The sequence below is a fragment of the Nematostella vectensis genome, chromosome 10, assembly GCF_932526225.1.
Source record: "Nematostella vectensis chromosome 10, jaNemVect1.1, whole genome shotgun sequence".
NCBI classification, from domain to species: domain Eukaryota; kingdom Metazoa; phylum Cnidaria; class Anthozoa; order Actiniaria; family Edwardsiidae; genus Nematostella; species Nematostella vectensis.
Window position 1 is genome coordinate 11,426,300 of NC_064043.1, and position 20,171 is coordinate 11,446,470.

The 20,171-nt window shown below is 39.5% G+C and overlaps 1 protein-coding gene across 1 annotated transcript; it reads left to right on the top strand.

Moving 5' to 3' along the window:
* Window positions 1-1,036: 1,036 nt before the first annotated feature.
* On the top strand, window positions 1,037-19,140 carry LOC5510582 (FERM domain-containing protein 4A). The gene is made up of 20 exons (XM_032379765.2): window positions 1,037-1,349; window positions 1,423-1,517; window positions 4,582-4,674; window positions 5,011-5,095; window positions 5,586-5,642; window positions 5,944-5,966; window positions 6,069-6,152; window positions 6,226-6,291; window positions 6,374-6,431; window positions 7,034-7,120; window positions 7,330-7,406; window positions 7,578-7,604; window positions 8,422-8,569; window positions 9,343-9,487; window positions 11,265-11,395; window positions 11,731-11,859; window positions 12,189-12,254; window positions 15,591-15,668; window positions 16,293-16,368; window positions 16,590-19,140. The coding sequence occupies exons 1-20, from the start codon at window positions 1,275-1,277 to the stop codon at window positions 17,621-17,623; spliced, it is 2,634 nt and encodes an 877-aa protein (XP_032235656.2). The 5' UTR covers window positions 1,037-1,274; the 3' UTR covers window positions 17,624-19,140.
* Window positions 19,141-20,171: the final 1,031 nt, after the last annotated feature.

Here is a 20,171-nt window from a genome sequence, read left to right on the forward strand (position 1 = left end):
TCGATGTCAAGGACAAAAATAGCTCCGGAAAAATATATACGGTGTTACTGTAAACTTACAAACAGCAACTACAAAAGAGTTTTTATCTTGTTTATTTTTTTGTTTCTTCTATTCAATTTACAAAATTATTTTTCTTTTTTAAGTTTTTTTTTAATGGCCACTGATGTGAAGATACGAAATGATTTTTTCAACATTAAAATATATTAAATTAAGTTTAATAGCTGTTCAGGATAACAAATGTGTTAGATAAGTGAGAAGGTTAGGTCATGTCATCATGTCTTGCAGAAGAGTTATATAAATTACATCTGTGTGAATTAGGCCATGGGATACTTAACCTTGACACGTAGCGTGACATCACGTCACGCAAATTCAGCCATGTAGCAATCCACTCGTAACAATAATGCAATCGGAGCTACGGTTCTTGAACATCTCTCATGAGTTTCTAGGTATCGATTGGCATTTGATACGATAGCGTGGAGCTCTGACCACTGCCCTAAGCGAGGATGTCCAGATTCATTTCTTAAAAGAGCTAATCCTGGGGAACCTTTCATGACACGTGTTTGCGTATTTTAGATCCTGTCAAATAAAAATAGATTGGGGCTAGGTTCCCATGCCTTGCCTTTACCCCCTTGCCATTTTTAACCTTCCGTTATCTCCGGGAATCTTTCTGTTGACGTGATACTGCAATACCAGCGAAACCGCAAGAGAAATGATTCAGTTACTTGTTTGTATCGTCCAGGATGTTGTGTATTTAGCATACAATTGATCCATTTAGCGCCGATAGAATTTGAAGGAATCCGGAAGTGCCACACACCTATAAACATTTACGCCTTTTTAGAGTAAGACTAGAATTTGATAAACAAAAATCGAATATCTATGACTTATTTTTCTACAAAAAAATTATATGGATTGAGAATATAATACGTGGAAGAGTTTGTATTACATCATTTCCCTAAAACCCCCGCGAACCACTCAAAAAGGACTGGGATCTACTACCCTTCATGGCGCTGGTTGATGATTAACAAGTCTGACGCATGCGTGGTCGGTGTTGAGTAATTGTTGAACTGCTGGGTCGAATATGGAGAGGGTTGGCATACCGGCAAGAAGAGGCAAAGATTCACTGGAAAAAGCTCGTTGTTGAGTACATTTGACCGACATCTCAACTATCACCGCAATCTCAAGCAATGCGTAGTACACAACCCCTACTTATAACGCCATGTTTGGGGATGTTATAGCACAAGTCACGTTTGCAGGATATATTCTTGTTGTACAGAATGAATGATGCGCGCAAACCTCGAAAGTGTCAAGTTTTTTTACTGGACGAAAGACGACTGGACTTCTTAATTCAGGTAAAGGATGATCTACTTTGAAAATCTGGTTTGCTTGGATGGTTTTTGATGACTGTGTTAATGTTGTCCACAGCCTCGACTTATGTCCTGTGATTTGCTCGATATGGTAGCATCCCATTTTAACCTGCACGAGAAAGAATATTTCGGACTATCGTACGCCGAGGAAGGGTAAGAATGTAGACTTTTAGGCCTTATCTCCCGTTATTTAAATACCCTCTCAGCCTGACTGAAGCAGTAGAATCCGCTTATTGTGTTACTGAGTATTCGAATACGCGAAACATCTCCGGTTCACAAACAAACGTGTTTACAACCTTTAGTTCGCTAGTGATTTTGGTTGTAGACGTTCCGTTTGTTGACATTCAAGTGACACGATTTCTGCGTATTTCTTGTTTCTTTTTTCTGTTATTTCCGTCTCACTGCCTAATGCTGACACTGCATCTAGCCTTAGCCTGCGATCGTTGTTGCTAAAATACTGACAAAACTATTTGGAAGAGATTCGAACTTTTCGTCAATGTCACAGTCAGAGTTCCCTCATGTGTAAAATCAAGCAAACTTCAGCTCGGGTTCGACAGTAGTTGATTAATCTTTTCGCCTCTAAACTGCTTGTTTGCAATGTTTTAATGTTAGCTCCTTGATGTCTTAACGTTCATACATTTTTCCTGGGTTTGTTTGTGACCGAAGGCCGGATTCAGCTGTTATGTATGTCTGTCTTGGTTCGTCTGACTCGATTTAATTGAAACGCGAAGTTCAATATTGCGCTAGAAATACTTCGCCAAACCCTATCAAAATATCTGACTAGCATTTTACAATACTTCTACCATAATCTTGAAGTTAAATTTACACTATTTATCGAGGAAGAGGTTTCGATGCAATGATAATTATTGATTTGATTTCTTATGTTGACTGGACTATTATCATACTTCACTTATCAAATTTTCTGAAATATCGTAAAACGGGAGTATTAGTGTTACACCGCGAAATATTACTGTTGGCCTACCAGCGCTATTGTACAACGGATTAGCTTATGATTGAAACAATGGTTATGTTTTTATGCTGAATAATCAATTGAAATATTCCAAACATTTCCCTTTGCGTCCGTGGAATGGGTGTATAACATATAAAATTTGAAAGAGGCAAGGGAACTTAGTAGGGAGTGTCTACACACGCTTCCTGTATAGGGACCGCTATCCCAAAGCAAATCCAAAACCTGTTATTATTTATTCCTAGTTTCACCCAGTAATAACCCTTTAAAATAATCAATAATGAGTGACAGTTTTACCAACCTTTGTTGCTCTCATCTGGTGGTAAGTAATGTTGGCTAAAAAAGTTTATTTCTTTTTACATACCTAGCCCCTGGTAATTACTCCTTTACAAAAAAAATGACAATTTTACTACTCATTCTTAATTTTATCTATGCTTTGATTGGAAAAGTAATGTTGATTAAAACAAAATTGGTTTTTCTACATCTGATTGTATGAAATTTATTTTTGAGAGCAAGCTGTAGTTACATTATAGTGGGATTCTTTGCTGCACTTTGATGGATTTCGAACCTTGTAATAAAAGTCAAACACTGTAATCCTTTTATCAAAGACTAAGCACTTAATTCTCAGTAGCATGATGATAAACTCCATTTATTTATTGTCTAGAAATTCAGGCAGGCCCACAATTTACTATGCTCAGATTCTGTGTGAAGATTAAAACTTTTGCTTCAGGAAATCAAGGGTGTGAATTAGCTCAATGTTTTCCCATGTGTCTTTATTACCTAGCCTTTTTGGCCTGAATGAAGAGCATTTCATGAAATGATGCTCTTATCTGCCTCATCCAGCCTAAATCCTGCATCATTACACAACATATCATGGATTGAAAAAAAATATCTAATACCTATTTGACCTTTCTCTGTGAAAACACAAACTCCTTTCACATCTGTATGTATTTACAAAAATTCTCAATTATCTTATCAAATGCTATGCAGATAATTCCAAGCAAGTTTGTTCAACTGGCTTATCATGAACATTTCTTTAGCTTAAACTGAAATTTGGAATGTTATTCATTTGTAACATGTCAACCAAATCCCACATGCAGAGTTTCCCTGGCAACAACAGCTTTCATCCGAGAGTGAAAGATTTGGGCATTTGAATTGTCATGTTTAGTTCTTGTTTGAAAGATTGCAGATAAACTTTGTTCACATGCATGACTATCTGTTTTATCTTGAGAAATTTATGAAGATTTAATACTTAAGAAATATATGTAAACTATCTATCTGTTTTAACAAAAATAAATAATTTATTCCTCTCAAGATTGCACAGAATTTCCCCATTGTATTCTAGCCATCTGGCTTGTGCAAGCCAAACATTATGTGAAGATTAATATCTGCTAGCATGTGGCTTGACCGACTATTCAAATAAACTTTACTTACATTTTATTTAACAGAAGTGCTTCACTAAATATGCTCTCTATTTTATAATTCCCCCTAGAGTTTTATTTAAATATACTTTCAGAGCATAAACAATGTTGGATGGAGGAGTTTCTAATTACTTGTAAGACATCATTTGCCTTTATTTGAGTGTGACTCACCATAGGTATAGCAATGACTAATTTTAGAACTAATAGATTGAGATATTCTTTGTTTGCGTACAATTTGTGGCTGATGCAACTTGAGTTCAACATGTTTAACAAATGCAATGACTACAATTTAGATGGTGAAGAATGTTATGAAATTCAGATCTATTATATTAACATTTATGTTGTGAAATATGTTGAATATATTTTTGTAAGGCTTCTCTAAACTTTCTTACTACAAACTTCCTTATTTATATAAAATAAATTTAGCTTGTCCTTTCCTGTAACATAATCAGTCTTTTTGCTTTTTTCTATTTTGAATACAACACAGCAGCATTATTTTGGTTGCATTTTTAAGTATTTTTATTTTTTGTAATATTGAGCGAAATGCTAAGATAACATGAAAGTAAAGTATAATAACAAACAAATAAAAAACCTGCTAAAAGTAAATAGGTCATTTACTTTAAGACTATTTTATTAGTTCAAATAAAAGTGGAAAATAGCTGGCGGTTCAGCTGAACAATCCCCTGACAAGCCTTTCTTTATTTGATATACCAGACCTGCCTTCGGATGACCCATTTATCTTTACAAGCACGCGTTTTGTTAAGTTTTAGAGTAGGCTGTGGAGATCTTTATTTGATATACCATTGACCACTTTTGTTCACTCCCTCAGAAGTGGAGCACAGACCTGGCTACGGCTTGACAAGAGAGTGCTTGACCATGAGCTACCTCGACATGACCCGCTGATACTCCTCTTTGCTGTTAGGTGAGAATCTAAATCCTCTAGGCAAGATCCATAAGCAAGGCCATAACAGGGATTGAAAAAATGGGGGGTGGGGTGGGAATGATACAAAGAAAAATTGTCTCTAGGCCCCTACTGGTTATTTTCTTTAAGTTTTGGAAAGACATAGGGAGGTCCTAATAGCCATAAGAGCACTGAAAAGCTTGGTTAAATTGTAAAAGAAAAAGGAAATACTGTTGGAAAACTCCAGAATTTCACATATTAAATTTTAAAACTTTTAAAACTTCTAGTCAGATGGACCAATAGGTTGTTTTGACTAAAACCTGTCATTCTATTAACCATGATGTTTGCGTATTCTAGGTTTTTTGTTCCCAACATACTTATTCTAAAAGAACCAGTCACCGTTGAGTTATTCTTTTTGCAAGCCAGGGCATTAATATTCAAGGTATGTATTGGTACAATACCACAGATATACTCATTAGGATATCTTAATCAAGAAATTCCCTTGCCTAGACATGATGTCCACTCTAATAGTTGTAGTAGTTTATTAATATTCAAGGTATGTATTGGTACAATACCACAAATATACTCATTAGAATATCTTAATCAAGAAATGACCTTTCCTAGACGTGATGTCCACTTTAATAGATGTAGTAAAGATGGTATGAGAGTTTGTTGTTGTGAGTGAATGCCCTTCAATAGCAGTAAGAGAAATTGATTTGGGAAATTAATAATTAGCTTATTATATTAATCTGACATATTTCAGCCTTTCCCTTAATAAATAGCTTCCCCTTAACTCCTCAAACTCAAAGCGCAAATAAAACTATTTTATGGGTCTTTCTGTTGTCATCCTATACACAGTTTGCCAGGGTTGTGTCTAGTTGCCCCCCTTTTTTAAAAGATGTTCTAGTTACATTGTTTATTGTTTTCACCAGGGAAGCATCCAATGCGATACTGAGACAGTCTTTGAACTTGCTGGCTATGTTCTTCAAGTAAGGGAATAGTCATTATTTGTAGTAGTTTATTAGTTTTAATCATGCACCATCAAATTATTGTTGTTGTCATTTGTGTATTGTCAGTGCCATCATTGCATAACCAAGGTATACAAATATCCACAAAAAGGGAAGAACATATTGTTGTCATCATCATAATTTTTTGCATAAAAATCTTCACCTTTTACTAGGATTGTATATCTAGTTGATTGGTTTGTGGTAGAGAAATATATTTTCATGCTCCCATACATAATCCACACTACTGAATCAGTCATGTATTTTTTTTATTCTACCCCTACAGGCTGTCTATGGGGATTTTACAAGGTAACTTTGACTCTTTTTTTTTTGCTGCTACATATTATTAATATTTTACACAATTAAGGTTCATCTGTTTGTTTGGATATCTTATATGTTTGTTTAATGTAGTGTTGAAGCCACCAAACAAGACTTAAAAAAGATAGCTGTTCTTCCAACAAGGACTTTAAAAGAACACCCTTCTATATCCTACTGGTAGGAGAATCAGAACTGTGTAATATTATTTCTGCCTTTTGCTTTTGTTTTAACGCTTCCCCTTTGTTTTCAGTGAAGAGAAGGTTTTAACAAGGTACAAACTATGTGTAGGTCAGACAAAAGGTGAAGCGATTGTGAGGTATGTAATTGAACTTAATTCCCCTTGATCATTAGTGTTTTTGACATCATATTTTGAAACGGTCGCACAATTTTTTTTGTAGATATCTATGCATTTTTCAAAGCTTGCCAACATATGGGGTTCACTACTACGAAGTTAAGGTAATACTTACATTAGTAATCAAATGGTAAATTTAATCAATGGTATAAAGGACTTCCCACTATTTGTGGATTGTTTTACTTTTTAAACAGACATGCCTTAAGCCATTTTTTAAGAACCAGAAGTGTGGAAAATTGAAAAAGATACTTTGTGATGAAGAATAAGAATAATCTTTAGACAGTGGGGAATCATCTGATCTACACCCCTCCCCTTATATTTTTCTCACATACCCCACTTTCCCTTTTTAAAATAATTTTAAAATCATCTAACATCCATTAAATAAACAATAAAACATCAAATATAAAATAAAAAAATGCGAAAAAAATTGTGTTTTGGTATGACCTACATGCATACCTGCCAACCTTCGCGGTTTTAGCAGGAGGTTTCCCCGTTTTTAGTGCTCATTTTACATTTTTTTAGCTTTAAAGTTTGTCCTGTTTATGACCATTGCTCAGACAGATAAGCCGAAATGCGGCTCCATTTAAGCTCTCATCTCTGCTGGTAGTCTGGCAGGGTCATAGACAGTCCTTGTCTCTCATTACTATATGGCATATAAATCAGCTTGTCTTGGCATTAATACTAATCAGTTTTAATTTTGGCTCAGGATAAAGGCAGCATACCTTGGTGGCTAGGACTGAGTCCTCGAGGAATAGGTGTATATGATCACACAGACAAGATAAAACCACGAAAGGTGAGGGATATGGCTGTACATACAAACACTTATCATTAGATGTAGTGTGATAGTGTTGAAGTTACTACTTCCTTGTACATAGAAGATACTTGAAAATCGTAATTTGCTATTTGGGATGATTCAGAACATTTATTTTATCGTGTAATATGCTGAGTACATTATGTGCTAGTTTAAATTAAGTTATCATGAGATATATCTCTGTTTTCCAGCTTTTTCAGTGGAACCAAATAGAAAATATCTACTTTAGAGACAGAAAATTCTCACTGGAAATTAGGGATTCCTACAGGTATGTGCAGACTTTTAAAACATTCCATGTTCACAAAGAGTATCATTGATCAAGAGGTCTGTCTCTCAGTAACTTAATGCCAGAGTCAAAGGCCAAATCCTTGTTGAAAGGTGTCACATCCCAGCTTTTATCTGTCCAGGCGTGCATTCACTTTTCCTTCTCTATTTTTAGATTTGAGTTTGTTCAAAGCAGGAATAGGTGAGTAGCAGATACCAGATTCTAGAGCTGTCACTTAGGAATTTGTCTTCCATTTGGCTAGGCAAATTTCACAAAATCATAATTCAATTAGCTTTTAACTCACAACCACCAACAGAATTCTCTGGCAGCCAGTCCTTAAAAGCAAACGTGCTATAAAAGGCAATGTGCCCTGGTTAACTTTAAAAAAGTTGTCAGTCAATCAGTCAAGTTGAGACTACAACACAAGAAAACATGTCTAACGACAACCCTTAGCATCAGATACTAAGACCGTATATTTAAAGGTACCTACTGGAGTTATATAGTAAGTCGTATGCTACCATTATGCTCATACTAAACCTCTAGATACTAGTTGTACTCAAAAACAACAATTACATCAGCTACAGTAACTCCACTTTCCTCATTCCCCTCTCCTCGTTCCCTAATTTTTCTCTAGGTCTATAGACTAATACAGTGAGAACTCTACAACTGACACTTCCCACAGTCAAGAAATATTGGTTACTCAAACATTGTTTTTATATACCTCTGTTTAGTGGCCACCTCACTCAAGCAGCTGCCATCATTCTAGAATCCCTGACGTATTATAAACTTTTACTAACCTCTATTATTGGATCTGATAATACTTTGGCTTAAAACATGGTGTTAAAAGTGAAAAGGTCAATGTCAAGAATGACAAAAATTTGGTGATAAACGAGCATGCTGTAAAAGTATCAAATACTACATAGGTATTTTTCAGTGGCTTTTACTGTATCATATGCCATGACATAGTTTTATCGCATTTATTTTGGACCTCAATTCAAGCAATGGTTTTTTTTCTAAGGACTAATTCAATTGGACGCAAGCAGCAGCCAAGTGCTAGTAGTATGATGGTGCATGTTTGGTATGCCAGCACGTCGACCCTTGCCAAGGCAATGTGGAGCATGGCCATCAGCCAACACCAGTTCTACCTGGACAAGAAAAAAGTCGAGGTGTGCAATAAGGACAATCCTTGATTGGTTCCATGGGTCCAAAAAAATCTTGAAATGTGTAGTTCCAGAAAATATCAATTCCCCCCTATTGAGGGGGTCAGAGGTATGACCCCCCACCCCTCTGGAAATTCCTGGCGTTTGAACCCCCACCCCCCTGGAATTTCCAATCCCCTCAATGGGGGAGTATGGATATTTTCTGGAACTACACAATGTCTTCAATATTATTTCACTTTTCTGAGGCCTTAAAATGTATTTTAAAGGCCTTAATTTGTTGGCTGTTCAGCTGCAGGAACCATGAATAAGGACCCATTTTCTATAATGACAGCTTTCAAGGACACTCCCTTGATAACGGCACCTTTTCCAAGGACAGCTTTAAAGTCCCATTTAAAGAAAGCTTCATGCATAATCTGTTAAGTAATCAAAATTAATAATTGACCTTATGCAATGATAATAATGTCTCAGCAAATCTCCGCTTGACTGTAAACATGTTAGTTTTCGCACTAAAACACAGCAGTAATTAAAATCTGAAATCTTTAATAAAACTTTTAGCTGCACGGAAATCAAAGAGCAGGAAATGGCGATTAAAGGACATATTACAAAAACTAGTGTGCATAAAAATACCATTCCACTTTAGTATCAAATATATTGACTTCCCATGAATAGGTGGTTCCTACATTGCTTTTTAATATAACTGTCTTTATGTTAGTGTCTGGTTCTTATAGTCTTGGGTGGCAATTGCTGTAATTTATCGCCCTGCTTTGTGATCCCAACAGACTAAAGCAGCAGCTAACCGTACCCTTCGGGATGTGGCCCGTGAACTGTCCATCTCAACGTCCTCCGTCCAGTCGTCAGGAACATCCGATATCAGTGATAGCATTAGCAGCGAATACTCACAGAGCATATCTACTATTGATGGGGGTAAGCAAAAAGAGTGAAATAATCCCAAAGCATGTCATGTACTATTGATGGGAGTAAATAGAAAAATAAATATTCCCAAAGCATATCTATGTACTATTGATGGGAGTAAATAAAAAAGTGAATATTCCCAGAGCATATCTACTATTGATGGGGGTAGGCAAAGAGAGTGAAATAATCCCAGAGCACATCTATGTACTATTGATGTGAGTAAATAGAAAAGTGAATATTCCCAGAGGATATCTACTATTGTGGGGGAAGGCAAAGAGAGTGAAATAATCCCAAAGCATATCTATGTACTAATGATGTGAGTAAATAGAAAAGTGAATATTCCCAGAGCATATCTACTATTGATGGGGGAGTGAAATTATCCTAGAGCATATCTATGTACTATTGACGTGGGTAAATAGAAAAGAGAATATTCCCAGAGCATATCTACTATTGATGGGGGAGTGAAATTATCCCAGAGCCTATCTATGTACTATTGACGTGGGTAAATAGAAAAGAGAATATTCCCAGAGCATATCTACTATTGATGGGGGTAAGCAAAGAGAGTGAAATAATCCCAAAGCATATCATATACTATTTATGGGAGTAAATAGAAAAGTGAATATTCTCAGAGCAAATCTACTATTGATGGGGGAGTGAAATTATCCCAGAGCATATCTATGTACTATTGATGTGAGTAAATAGAAAAGTGAATATTCCCTGAGCATATATATGTACTATTGACATGGGTAAATAAAAAAGTGAATATTCCCAGAGCATATCTACTATTGATGGGGGTAAATAGAAAAGTGAATATTCCCAGAGGATATCTACTATTGTGGGGGAAGGCAAAGAGAGTGAAATAATCCCAAAGCATATCTATGTACTAATGATGTGAGTAAATAGAAAAGTGAATATTCCCAGAGCATATCTACTATTGATGGGGGAGTGAAATTATCCCAGAGCATATCTATGTACTAATGACATGGGTAAATAAAAAAGTGAATATTCCCAGAGCATATCTACTATTGATGGGGGTAGGAAAAGAGAGTGAAATAATCCCAGAGCATATCTATGTACTATTGATGTGAGTAAATAGAAAAGTGAATATTCCCAGAGGATATCTACTATTGTGGGGGAAGGCAAAGAGAGTGAAATAATCCCAGAGCATATCATATACTATTTATGGGAGTAAATAGAAAAGTGAATATTCCCAGAGCATATCTACTATTGATGGGGGAGTGAAATTATCCCAGAGCATATCTATGTACTATTGACGTGGGTAAATAGAAAAGAAAATAATCCCAGAGGATATCTACTATTTGGGGGTAGGCAAAGAGAGTTAAATAATCCCAAAGCATATATATGTACTTATATGTACTATTGATGTGAGTAAATAGAAAAGTGAATATTCCATAGCATATCTACTATTGATGGGGGTAAGGAAACAGTAAATATTCACATAGCATACAGTATCTACTAAGGAGGAATAAGCAAATACAGTAAATACTCACAGATGAGCATGCCTTCTATTAATGGGCAAAGCAAAGAAGAGATGGGTTGCCCGTCTCACTGGGACCAGAGTGTAGCTTCTCCTGAATGGGGTTTGCTGAAAATTAAAAAAAAAAAAAAACGGCTGTGTTTATGCGGGCCTAGTGCATTGAAGACTCTAGATTCTGTTATGCGATAGCAATAGAGGTGTTGCATTCAAATCCTGCTTGTACAACCATGACAGTACTTATGAAGGTCCAGGTTGCATTACTGTTTGGTAAAGATATTTCCTAATTTACAGCTGAGAGTTCATCTTCATCACGTGCGGCAGAGCGAGAGATGGCGGCCGCGCTGCTCGCGAGGAGGGAGGCTCTGATGGAGAAACTCCGCCAGAAGACCGAGGAGCTCCGAGACATCTGTATCCAGGAAGCGGTGGGTTTGAAAGTTTATACTGTACAGTACTGAGAGAGAAGAGAACAATATTGTAATGAAGACCTAAATCTCATCAGCTAAAAAAAAAAAAAAGAATGGGGACGGAGTTTATTTTTAGTATAGTCAAAACCTGTAAGCCTTCTCGCCTGCGGCACTTGGTGTTCAACGCGAAAAAAGAAAGAAAAAAGGGAAAAAAATAGACCCAGGCGCGGTCGAAGAGGTATTTTCGTTATCTTTTGTTTTCAGCCAGTCAGTTGTATTTGCTGATTGGCTGCTTTTCTCGGCCAATCGTTTGGTCTTCATTAGCAGATTAACGTCTCTTTTTCTCCCTGCAGGAGTTCATTGGGGAATATCCCCCCGAGACACCGTACACGGTAGGCAGCCCGCTGCCCCCTATTCGAAGAAGGGTCGGTACCTCGTTTGAATTCTCGGAACTGGTGGTTGATGGGCACAAACATGATGAGGTGGGTACCATGGAAACCGTGTTTCCAAAACAACAAAGGGACTTGTGCTGATTTGGCAGTTTAAAATATCTAAAGATAAAAAATGTTCTAATGTATACCTGAAATCTCCATCGTATGAAAAGGCACAAATTTCGTCACCCCTCCTCAATGTTGTAGCGCACATAATCAATTGACTACGACTTTCTTTTATTACTGAAATAACGCTCTCAATTCATATTGAATGGGGGGAGGGGGGGTAGGGAAGAGGTGTGGGTTTTTGAAGTGCCCCACTTTTAAGGGCGAAAAGTTTGGATTGAGGAATGATCGCAATCGCTGTTTCTGTTGGACAGTTGGAGGAAATTAAAAGAGCGCAGATGGACGTGGAGATTCAGTCCCAGATCACCAGCGCCGCAAGAGTGAGTACTCCGCCCTGTTACTCGTCTTCGTCTCACATTTACTGTTACGCCTTTCGTCGGACTACGTTCTTGGTCCCGTCCAACCCACACCGTGACCACGTGTAAAGGCAATACACCTCTCACACGTACAAAGTTTCAACCCACTCCGTGACCACGTGTAACACAATACCTCTCTCACACGTACAAAGTTTCAACCCACTCCTTGACCACGTGTAACGCAATATTTCCCTAGCACGTACTTGGTCCCGTCCAACCCACACGGTGACCACGTGTAACGCAATACACCTCTAGCACGCACTTCGTCGCGTCGGACCCACACCGTGACCACGTGTAACGCAATTTCCCACTAGCACGCACTTCGTCGCGTCGGACCCACACCGTGACCACGTGTAACGCAATTTCCCACTAGCACGCACTTCGTCGCGTCGAACCCACCCCGTGACCACGTGTAACGCAATTTCCCACTAGCACGCACTTCGTCGCGTCGGACCCACACCGTGACCACGTGTAACGCAATACACCTCTAGCACGCACTTCGTCTCGTCGAACCCACCCCGTGACCACGTGTAACGCAATTTCCCACTAGCACGCACTTCGTCGCGTCGGAGCCACACCGTGACCACGTGTAACCCAATACCCCTATAGCATGCACTCCGTCTCGTCGGACCCACCCCGTGACCACGTGTAACGCAATATCCCCCTAGCACGCACTTTGTCTCGTCGGACCCACCCCGTGACCACGTGTAACGCAATATCCCCCTAGCACGCACTTTGACTCGTCCAACCCATCCCGTGACCACGTGTAACGCAATATCCAACTAGCACGCACTTTGACTCGTCCAACCCACCCCGTAACCACGTGTAACGCAATACCCCCCTAGTACGCACTTCTTCTCGTCGGACCCACCACGTGACCAACGTGCATCGTTATACCCCTCTACTGTAACTTCTCGTCAAATCTTATCCCCCCCCCCCCCCACACTCACACACTTTCAACAGTTGACTTCGCCTTCCCTCTCCTGACTAAGGCTGTCCCAAAGATACTCCAAATTTCTTAAAAAGATGCTCCAAAAATACCAAAAAGTTGCTCAAAAATGGAATAAGAATTATTCCATTTTATGTAGTAAATTTGCCAACAAATTTACTACATTTTTCAAAGTTGCTGAGAGAATGCTGCTTAACAATTCTTTTCAACATCAAAAAAACATTGATTAGAAGTTTAATGTAAATATGTAATATGCAATGTAATATGTATATAAATTATGATGCAATAAAAGAGGCATCATGAAAAACGAAACGACTTGGTTTACAGTGCAACTTAAAGAAAGAGTTGTCCATGTGAGTTTGATAACAACATGGCTGATAGCCAAAGCACATGCAGGCTAGTGAGGCAACACTTCCTTGTTGCCATTATATCGGAGCATCTCACGCACTTCAAACTCGCTTGTTGTCATTATATCTGAGCATCACAGACACTTCAAGTGTCTCCTCTAGTGCACTGTCCTGCTGTCGGCTAAAAGCATTTTGTAGGAGACTGAATACTCTCTCTGCTGCTGCCGAGCTTGATTGGATGAGTAAGATCTTCTTCGTAGCCACTGACCAGTTAGGAAGAGTATCTACATGATCTGCCCTCCAAGATACTTTCTCTTCCTCTGTGGTGCAAACTACTCCATCTGCAGCGGCCAAGTAGCTTGGTAACTCTTCAACCAGAGAAGCAACCTCATCATTGGAGAAAAATCCAAACTCCTGTAGCTCCTCTACAGATGCTGAATTTGCAGGGTGCAGTTCCTGTACCTTCACAGGGCAACACAAGCGTGCTGCCTTAAAGGCACGCACGGTAGAACAGAATTCTACACTAAATTTCCTTTGAAAATATTGAAAACATGGAGCAATGCAGGCTTTTGCCTTTGCAATCAGCTAGTTGTAGATACCAGGATCATCATTAGTATGCTGCTTTGCTTTGGCCTCAACATTCCGGTATGCCTCAATGGCAATAGCATGGGCTACTGTAGACAGGCGCTCATAACAAGAAAATACAAGGGGCCCATCTCCTTCTAGATAATAGGTGGCAGAAACGAAATGCTTGCCTGCATCAGCCAAAGCAACCAGCTCCATTTCTAGGTCACGTGTAGCCTCAGGATCATCAAACACCTCCAGCAGCTTGGCTCTGCACATGGGTGAGGGGTGGTCATTATCTCTCAAGAAGGGCTCCACATCTCCATAGTACTGGGTAACCAAATCAAGCACTTCATATTTACTCCACCATCATAGAAGTCCCTGTTCTTGTCTTCCAAGCTAGTTTGGCTGCAGGGCTGTGGGAATACATTGTGTTCCAGTATCTAGAAAATGTCTCTAGCACTGTAAACTCAAAATGTTTCCCAGCATTATCAATGGTATGTGAAAAGCACTTCACATTAAAAACATTTGGGAAAGAAAAACCCAACCTGACGCAAGGCAGCTTTATTTACAGCAGCACCATCCCTCATTGCCGCCAGAAGATGATTTTGTAAAATGCCATATTCAACTGCTAAGCATTGAATCAGTCGCTGAGCCAGCTGTTCTGCAAGTCGCTGCTGGACTTTATATTGCTGATCAACATATCTTAATAAGATAGCTAAGGCCTCGCCAAGTCTTGTACTCCCATCAAAGATAACTGAGAAGAACCCATTTGAGGCCGAGATTTCAGTCTTTATCAGCATCTTCTCTTTCTCTGATATTAAAGGGATGTACTCTGACAAATGGGATCGAGTGGTCAATCGATGGCCATACTTTTCAAGGAAAGGTCTAAAAACATCAACTTTTGCAAGAGGAATTCCAGCTTTGAGCATTATCTCTACCAGCTCGTAGCGATAGAGGCGCATTTCCTCTGGAAGAGTGGAACCTTAAATGGTGCTATGTTGCTATGTTTGGACAAAAGTTTTTTAATGTTCTAATCCTTCGCTTTGTCCTTCTCAAGAGTAGCTTTAGCCCTTAGATGCTTTTGCGAAGTAACATGCTTTGTCAGAAAGCTCTTTTTCTTTGATAACGTCTCTTTACAGGCTTCGCACCTAAGTTTTCCAGATTGAGCAACCAAATGTTCATTTTGGAATTCTGCCCTGACGTGCACATTTGAGGTGAATATATCCTCAAAAACCGAAAAAAAAAAACAGCATAGTTGCTCTCATTTTAAAAAGATGCCCGGAAAAGGAAAAGTTGCCGCAAATCCTAAAAGTTGTTCAAAAGTTGCCGAGCATCTTTGGACAGCCCTACTCCTGACCCACCCCCCACGTATCCAGCATCTTGCGTCTACTCGACTAATTCTCTCTCGTCCTTCACCCTTCTTTCATCCTATCACAGAAACTTGCTGAAGATACAAGCGCCAGCAAAAACGTACGGAAAACTCGAAAAGTCACCTACCAAAAATCATTGCGCAAGGTTGGTTTGACTCTCATCATTCGTTGTTACATATCGCTTTTACGTGTCTTATTACATATAGCTATTACTGTCTTATAACATATCGCTGTTATGTATCTATAGTATATCGCTATTACGTGTCTTATAGCATATCGCTATTATGTATCTTATAACATATCTTATTTCGTACAGTATCGTGGTCATTCTAATTACTATAACAATATCAGGCCCGTACCCAGGATTTGGATTGGGGGGGGGGGGGGTGCGAAATCCGAAAGTGGACCTAATTTTTCCAGGGGGGGTATGGAGTTCTCTGATAAAAATCTGACCACCCCCCCCCCCCCATAAACAAAAAGGGTTTTTTTTATGCCTTTGCAGTTTCTCCACGGGACGTTTATTGTCGGATTTGGCTACATACCGGAGTGATCTATCTTACGCTTTATAGTTTTTTTTAATAAATAGCACGTCTATGGATAACCGAAAAGGGACCATCGGCCGTTGCACTCCCCTGGGTACGGGCCTGAATATCTTATTCCCAGATAGTTGCGCTCACCCCTTAACCCCCGTGCCCCTTTCGAAATGCTTTCTAATTCAAGCATTTTGGGGGGCAAATGTAAATGATTTTTTTTTGATGTACGGAAACAGCTACGGCAGGTGGAGGAAAAGCTGACAAAACTCAAGCGAGAGTACGTGGTGAAGAGCGACCCAGAGGAAGACGAAGGTAATTTGTAAAAGCTGGGTTTCCTTTATCTAACGCCAGACGTAGGATAACTGGGGACTAAAACAAGTACTCGAGCTCTTTGAATGCTAAGAAGGGCAGACGATTGGGGGGAGGGGATTTGGTGAATTTTTATTGATCAGAAGTCGGTCTTTAATGTGAAATCATAGGAACTCTATTTTCATAAGGTAGTTCTGATAATGTCCAATTATATGTTTTTGTAGAAGCGGACGTGGACAGCAATGGTTACGCGAAATTTAACGGGGAGCCCTACAATCCACACCCGCTCGTCTCCCCACACTACCCCAGACAGTACAAGCCGGCGACAAGTATAACTTTACGCAAACCTAGCTCCACATCGGACATTACGCACCTAGGGGACTTTCACGAGCGGGGCTTTCATAGCGGGCCCTCATCTCCAGCAATAGGCTGGCTCCCACGGAGTAAGTGCCCCCCAAGCCCTTCAACTCGATCATACCAGGGACCGTCGGAGAGTCACTTTCAGTTCAGTCCATCCATGCACGGGTCTAAGTCAGGTTACGAGAGGCCCGGCCCGGCATTCCAGTACTCGGATAGCGACACGAGGAGCGACACGAGGAGCGACTCGTCAACAAAGCCGTCCTCTGTCAGCTCCAGTTACGAGAACTCTGAGGACTTCACGGATAATACCAGTGATACGATACGAAACTATGAGGGCGAGCGGAGCCCTCCCTATCGCGGTATGATGATCTCATCATGGGATAATTTGAACACTCACTCCTGCTCTCGTTCCCCTAGTCCCCGACTCACCCCGGGGGTGGGGCAGAGCTCGGAAAGTATCCACAGTGAGGGTGGCGATCCTCGGTTACCGCCGTACAGCCCCACAGGGCGGATGGACAGAGCGTTCTCTTTCGGCAGCGCTATGCTCAGGCCGCCCAAACTTTACTCAAAGCGCGGGAATAATAAGTACTTGAACACTAGCGATTTGGCGATCGTCAGTAGTACGGGGAACGCTGGTAGTTACTCGCTGAACCATAAGAACAATCCCAATTCGCGATCAGGACCGAATCTTAACGCGAAGGTTTACAGTTCGACGTCGTCACTGTCCACGCTCGGCACTCATCAGGCTCCGATGCGGGGCGCGGCCTCTCACATGAACATGCCGTATCTGATCCAAAGCACGCTAGAGCGAACCAATCAGCTCTCCATGCCCTCCTTTTTCGAGGAGGACGTACTAGAGTGGAACTCGGACGAACAGCACGAAGCCACACTTGTGTGACTGTCGCATGACTGTGAAATGTGTGACTGGTATTTTGTTGCATGATTGTGAAATGCGTGATAGTGGAATGCGCGACAGTGGAATGCGTGAACGTGGCATGGTTGCGTGACAGTGAAATGTGTGATCTTGTCGCGTGACGACGAAATGCGTGACGTCACATGAAATGAGTTACCTTGCGTACAAGCAAGCTTGTCATTGCGGAACGCACCATCGGCCAATACCGTCATTCTTTAGGTGCTTTAAGGAAGTTACACCCAAACTTCGCAGGTTTTACTTGTTGTGTGATGCGTGATTGTTTAGAAATGACCATTGACATTAAACTTATTCCGCTTACGCATCGGATATGAAATAACGGTCAGGCGCGTGCCAGTTGAACACTATTTGTGTGAGCGTTTACGCCAACAACCCGTGCAGACGTCTTACACGGAAATGACATAATGTCACGTGTATAACTGTTGCGTGAAGCGTGAAAACGTGAAATGTCCGACTTGCGGGAGTAGGACGCGTGCCGTTGTTGCGCCGTCTCGTCTTTTTCACGTGGAGCCAGAAACTGGTACGCATGACTAACTCGAACTTGCCCAAGACCCGAGTATTTTCTCTGTGCAAGCTTTTGTCAAATGGTTTCAAGGTTTAATCGTTGTTAATCACATGGCAAAAGAAGTAGATAAGCAAATACAATTTTTATATTATGACATTCATTTTATATTCACAATGAAATTTAATTTCTATCAGATTCTGCCTGTTATTCTTTATATTCATTACTTGAACTAGAGATGAAATGTTTGCATGTTTTTCTTATCATTATACAAATGTACATAGATTGATGTTTTTTCCTAGTTGTCTTATATTTAATCTTATTTATTTTTGCCTTGACCCGTTTTTTTAACTCTGACATGTTTTTATACTTTTATCTCTAGGTCTTTCTAACCATGCTGTGTTTATAATATATTGTGTTTATTAAGAAATTATTCAGATGTATTCTTGTCTTTTTGCAAGAGCTGACCATACATGTACTGACTTATGGATTTGTTAAAATATTGTGTTTATTTAGAAAGAATTAGAAAGCGTCTGATGTTATTCTTGTCTTATTTCGAAAGCCTGATGTACTGACTTCTGTAGGTAGAAAGTAGATTTTCTCTGTTCTCGATCTATTATCAAATGATGTTATGGTCTGCATATTGGCTTTTAATATATAAACTATATGAAATATATGAAATATATATGAAACAGAGTAGTTGCGCTGACGTTTCGAGCGTACGAAGGGTTAACGCTCGAAACGTAAGCTCAACTACTCTGTTTCACAGAGGCATTTAACATACCTTTTCAACCTTGTGTTGATTTATACCTTGTTTACAACACGCCTACGCAGACCATCTAGTTTTTCTACTGCTTGTCTGTAGTCTTTCTAGTTATACCATGGCTTTCAATCTGCCTGTTATTCTTTATATTCATTACTTGTACTAGAGATGAAATATTTGCATGTTTTTTTTATCCTTATACAAATGTACATAGATTGATTTTTTCCTAGTTGTCTTAAATTTAATCTTATTTATTATTTTTTTTTACTCTGGCACGTTTTTATACTTTTATCTCTTGGTCTCTCTGGAGGCCTGTGCCGAGGCAGATCGCGGCTGGCTGGATGGATGTATGGCAGCTTGTGACAATGACGTCATTGACCACAAAAACTGAGTCGCCTAGGTATAGACCATTTCTATACCTATGGGGCTCCGCGCGCGCGTGCTCCGCTATGAAAAGAAAATTTTAATAAACAAAAGCTCAAAAGTAAGATTATTTTGAATTACTAGAAACACAGTCGTTTTCTTGACAATGTAGAGAGCAGCAGATAAAAGGGATACCAAAGATATATATTTTTATTGGTATTGGACACCTTATGATAATATCCCCATTGTTTTGTTTAGAGAAAGGCGCTCCCATCTAACGCCCATCGAGTCGAGCGCAAAAAAACACTCTTTATAACAACACGCACTCTTTATTTCTTTATGATATCAAAAAAAATATTTTTTTCACCCACCAAGAGGTAAAAAAAAAATAATCCCAATTCGATGTAGGCAAAAAAACATTTCCTCTTTCATACCCCCCCCCCCCCCCCCCTATCACTTTTCTTATCATCTGTCCCTTACTAGAAACGCGTGCTAGTCTCGCGGTTACACTACACGTGAAAGTACAACAAATGACACAACCGCAAAATATTTGATTACTTCGCTTCAATAGGCTTCCTAACGCTTACTGGTTATGCAATCAATACGCCTTGTGAGATATATCCCATTTACTTCCGTATGTTAGATTTACCAGCCGGCCTACGATTGCTAAGAAATACTTAGTTCAGAAAAAAACCCAATAACTTTTGATTTAGGGTAAGGGCGACTGCTCAAAGTTGATGTTATCATTATAAGCAGTGGTGTGCTTGTTTCATAACCATCGCTGCACGTTCCTCTATGGACGTCTACATTCACGTGTAGAATGAAAATTCGTCGTATATCTTAGCCAATCGGAGCACTGCTGATTATGGTCATATTATGCAAATTTA

What these genes read in the sequence shown, in the direction of transcription:
- LOC5510582 (XM_032379765.2), top strand. Translation starts at nt 1,275, where the DNA reads ATGAATGATGCGCGCAAACCTCGAAAGTGTCAAGTTTTTTTACTGGAC. An exon ending in TTCACTACTACGAAGTTAAG is followed by an intron (nt 6,432 to 7,033) that starts GTAATACTTACA and finishes ATTTTGGCTCAG; the next exon opens with GATAAAGGCAGCATACCTTG. An exon ending in ACAAGATAAAACCACGAAAG is followed by an intron (nt 7,121 to 7,329) that starts GTGAGGGATATG and finishes TCTGTTTTCCAG; the next exon opens with CTTTTTCAGTGGAACCAAAT.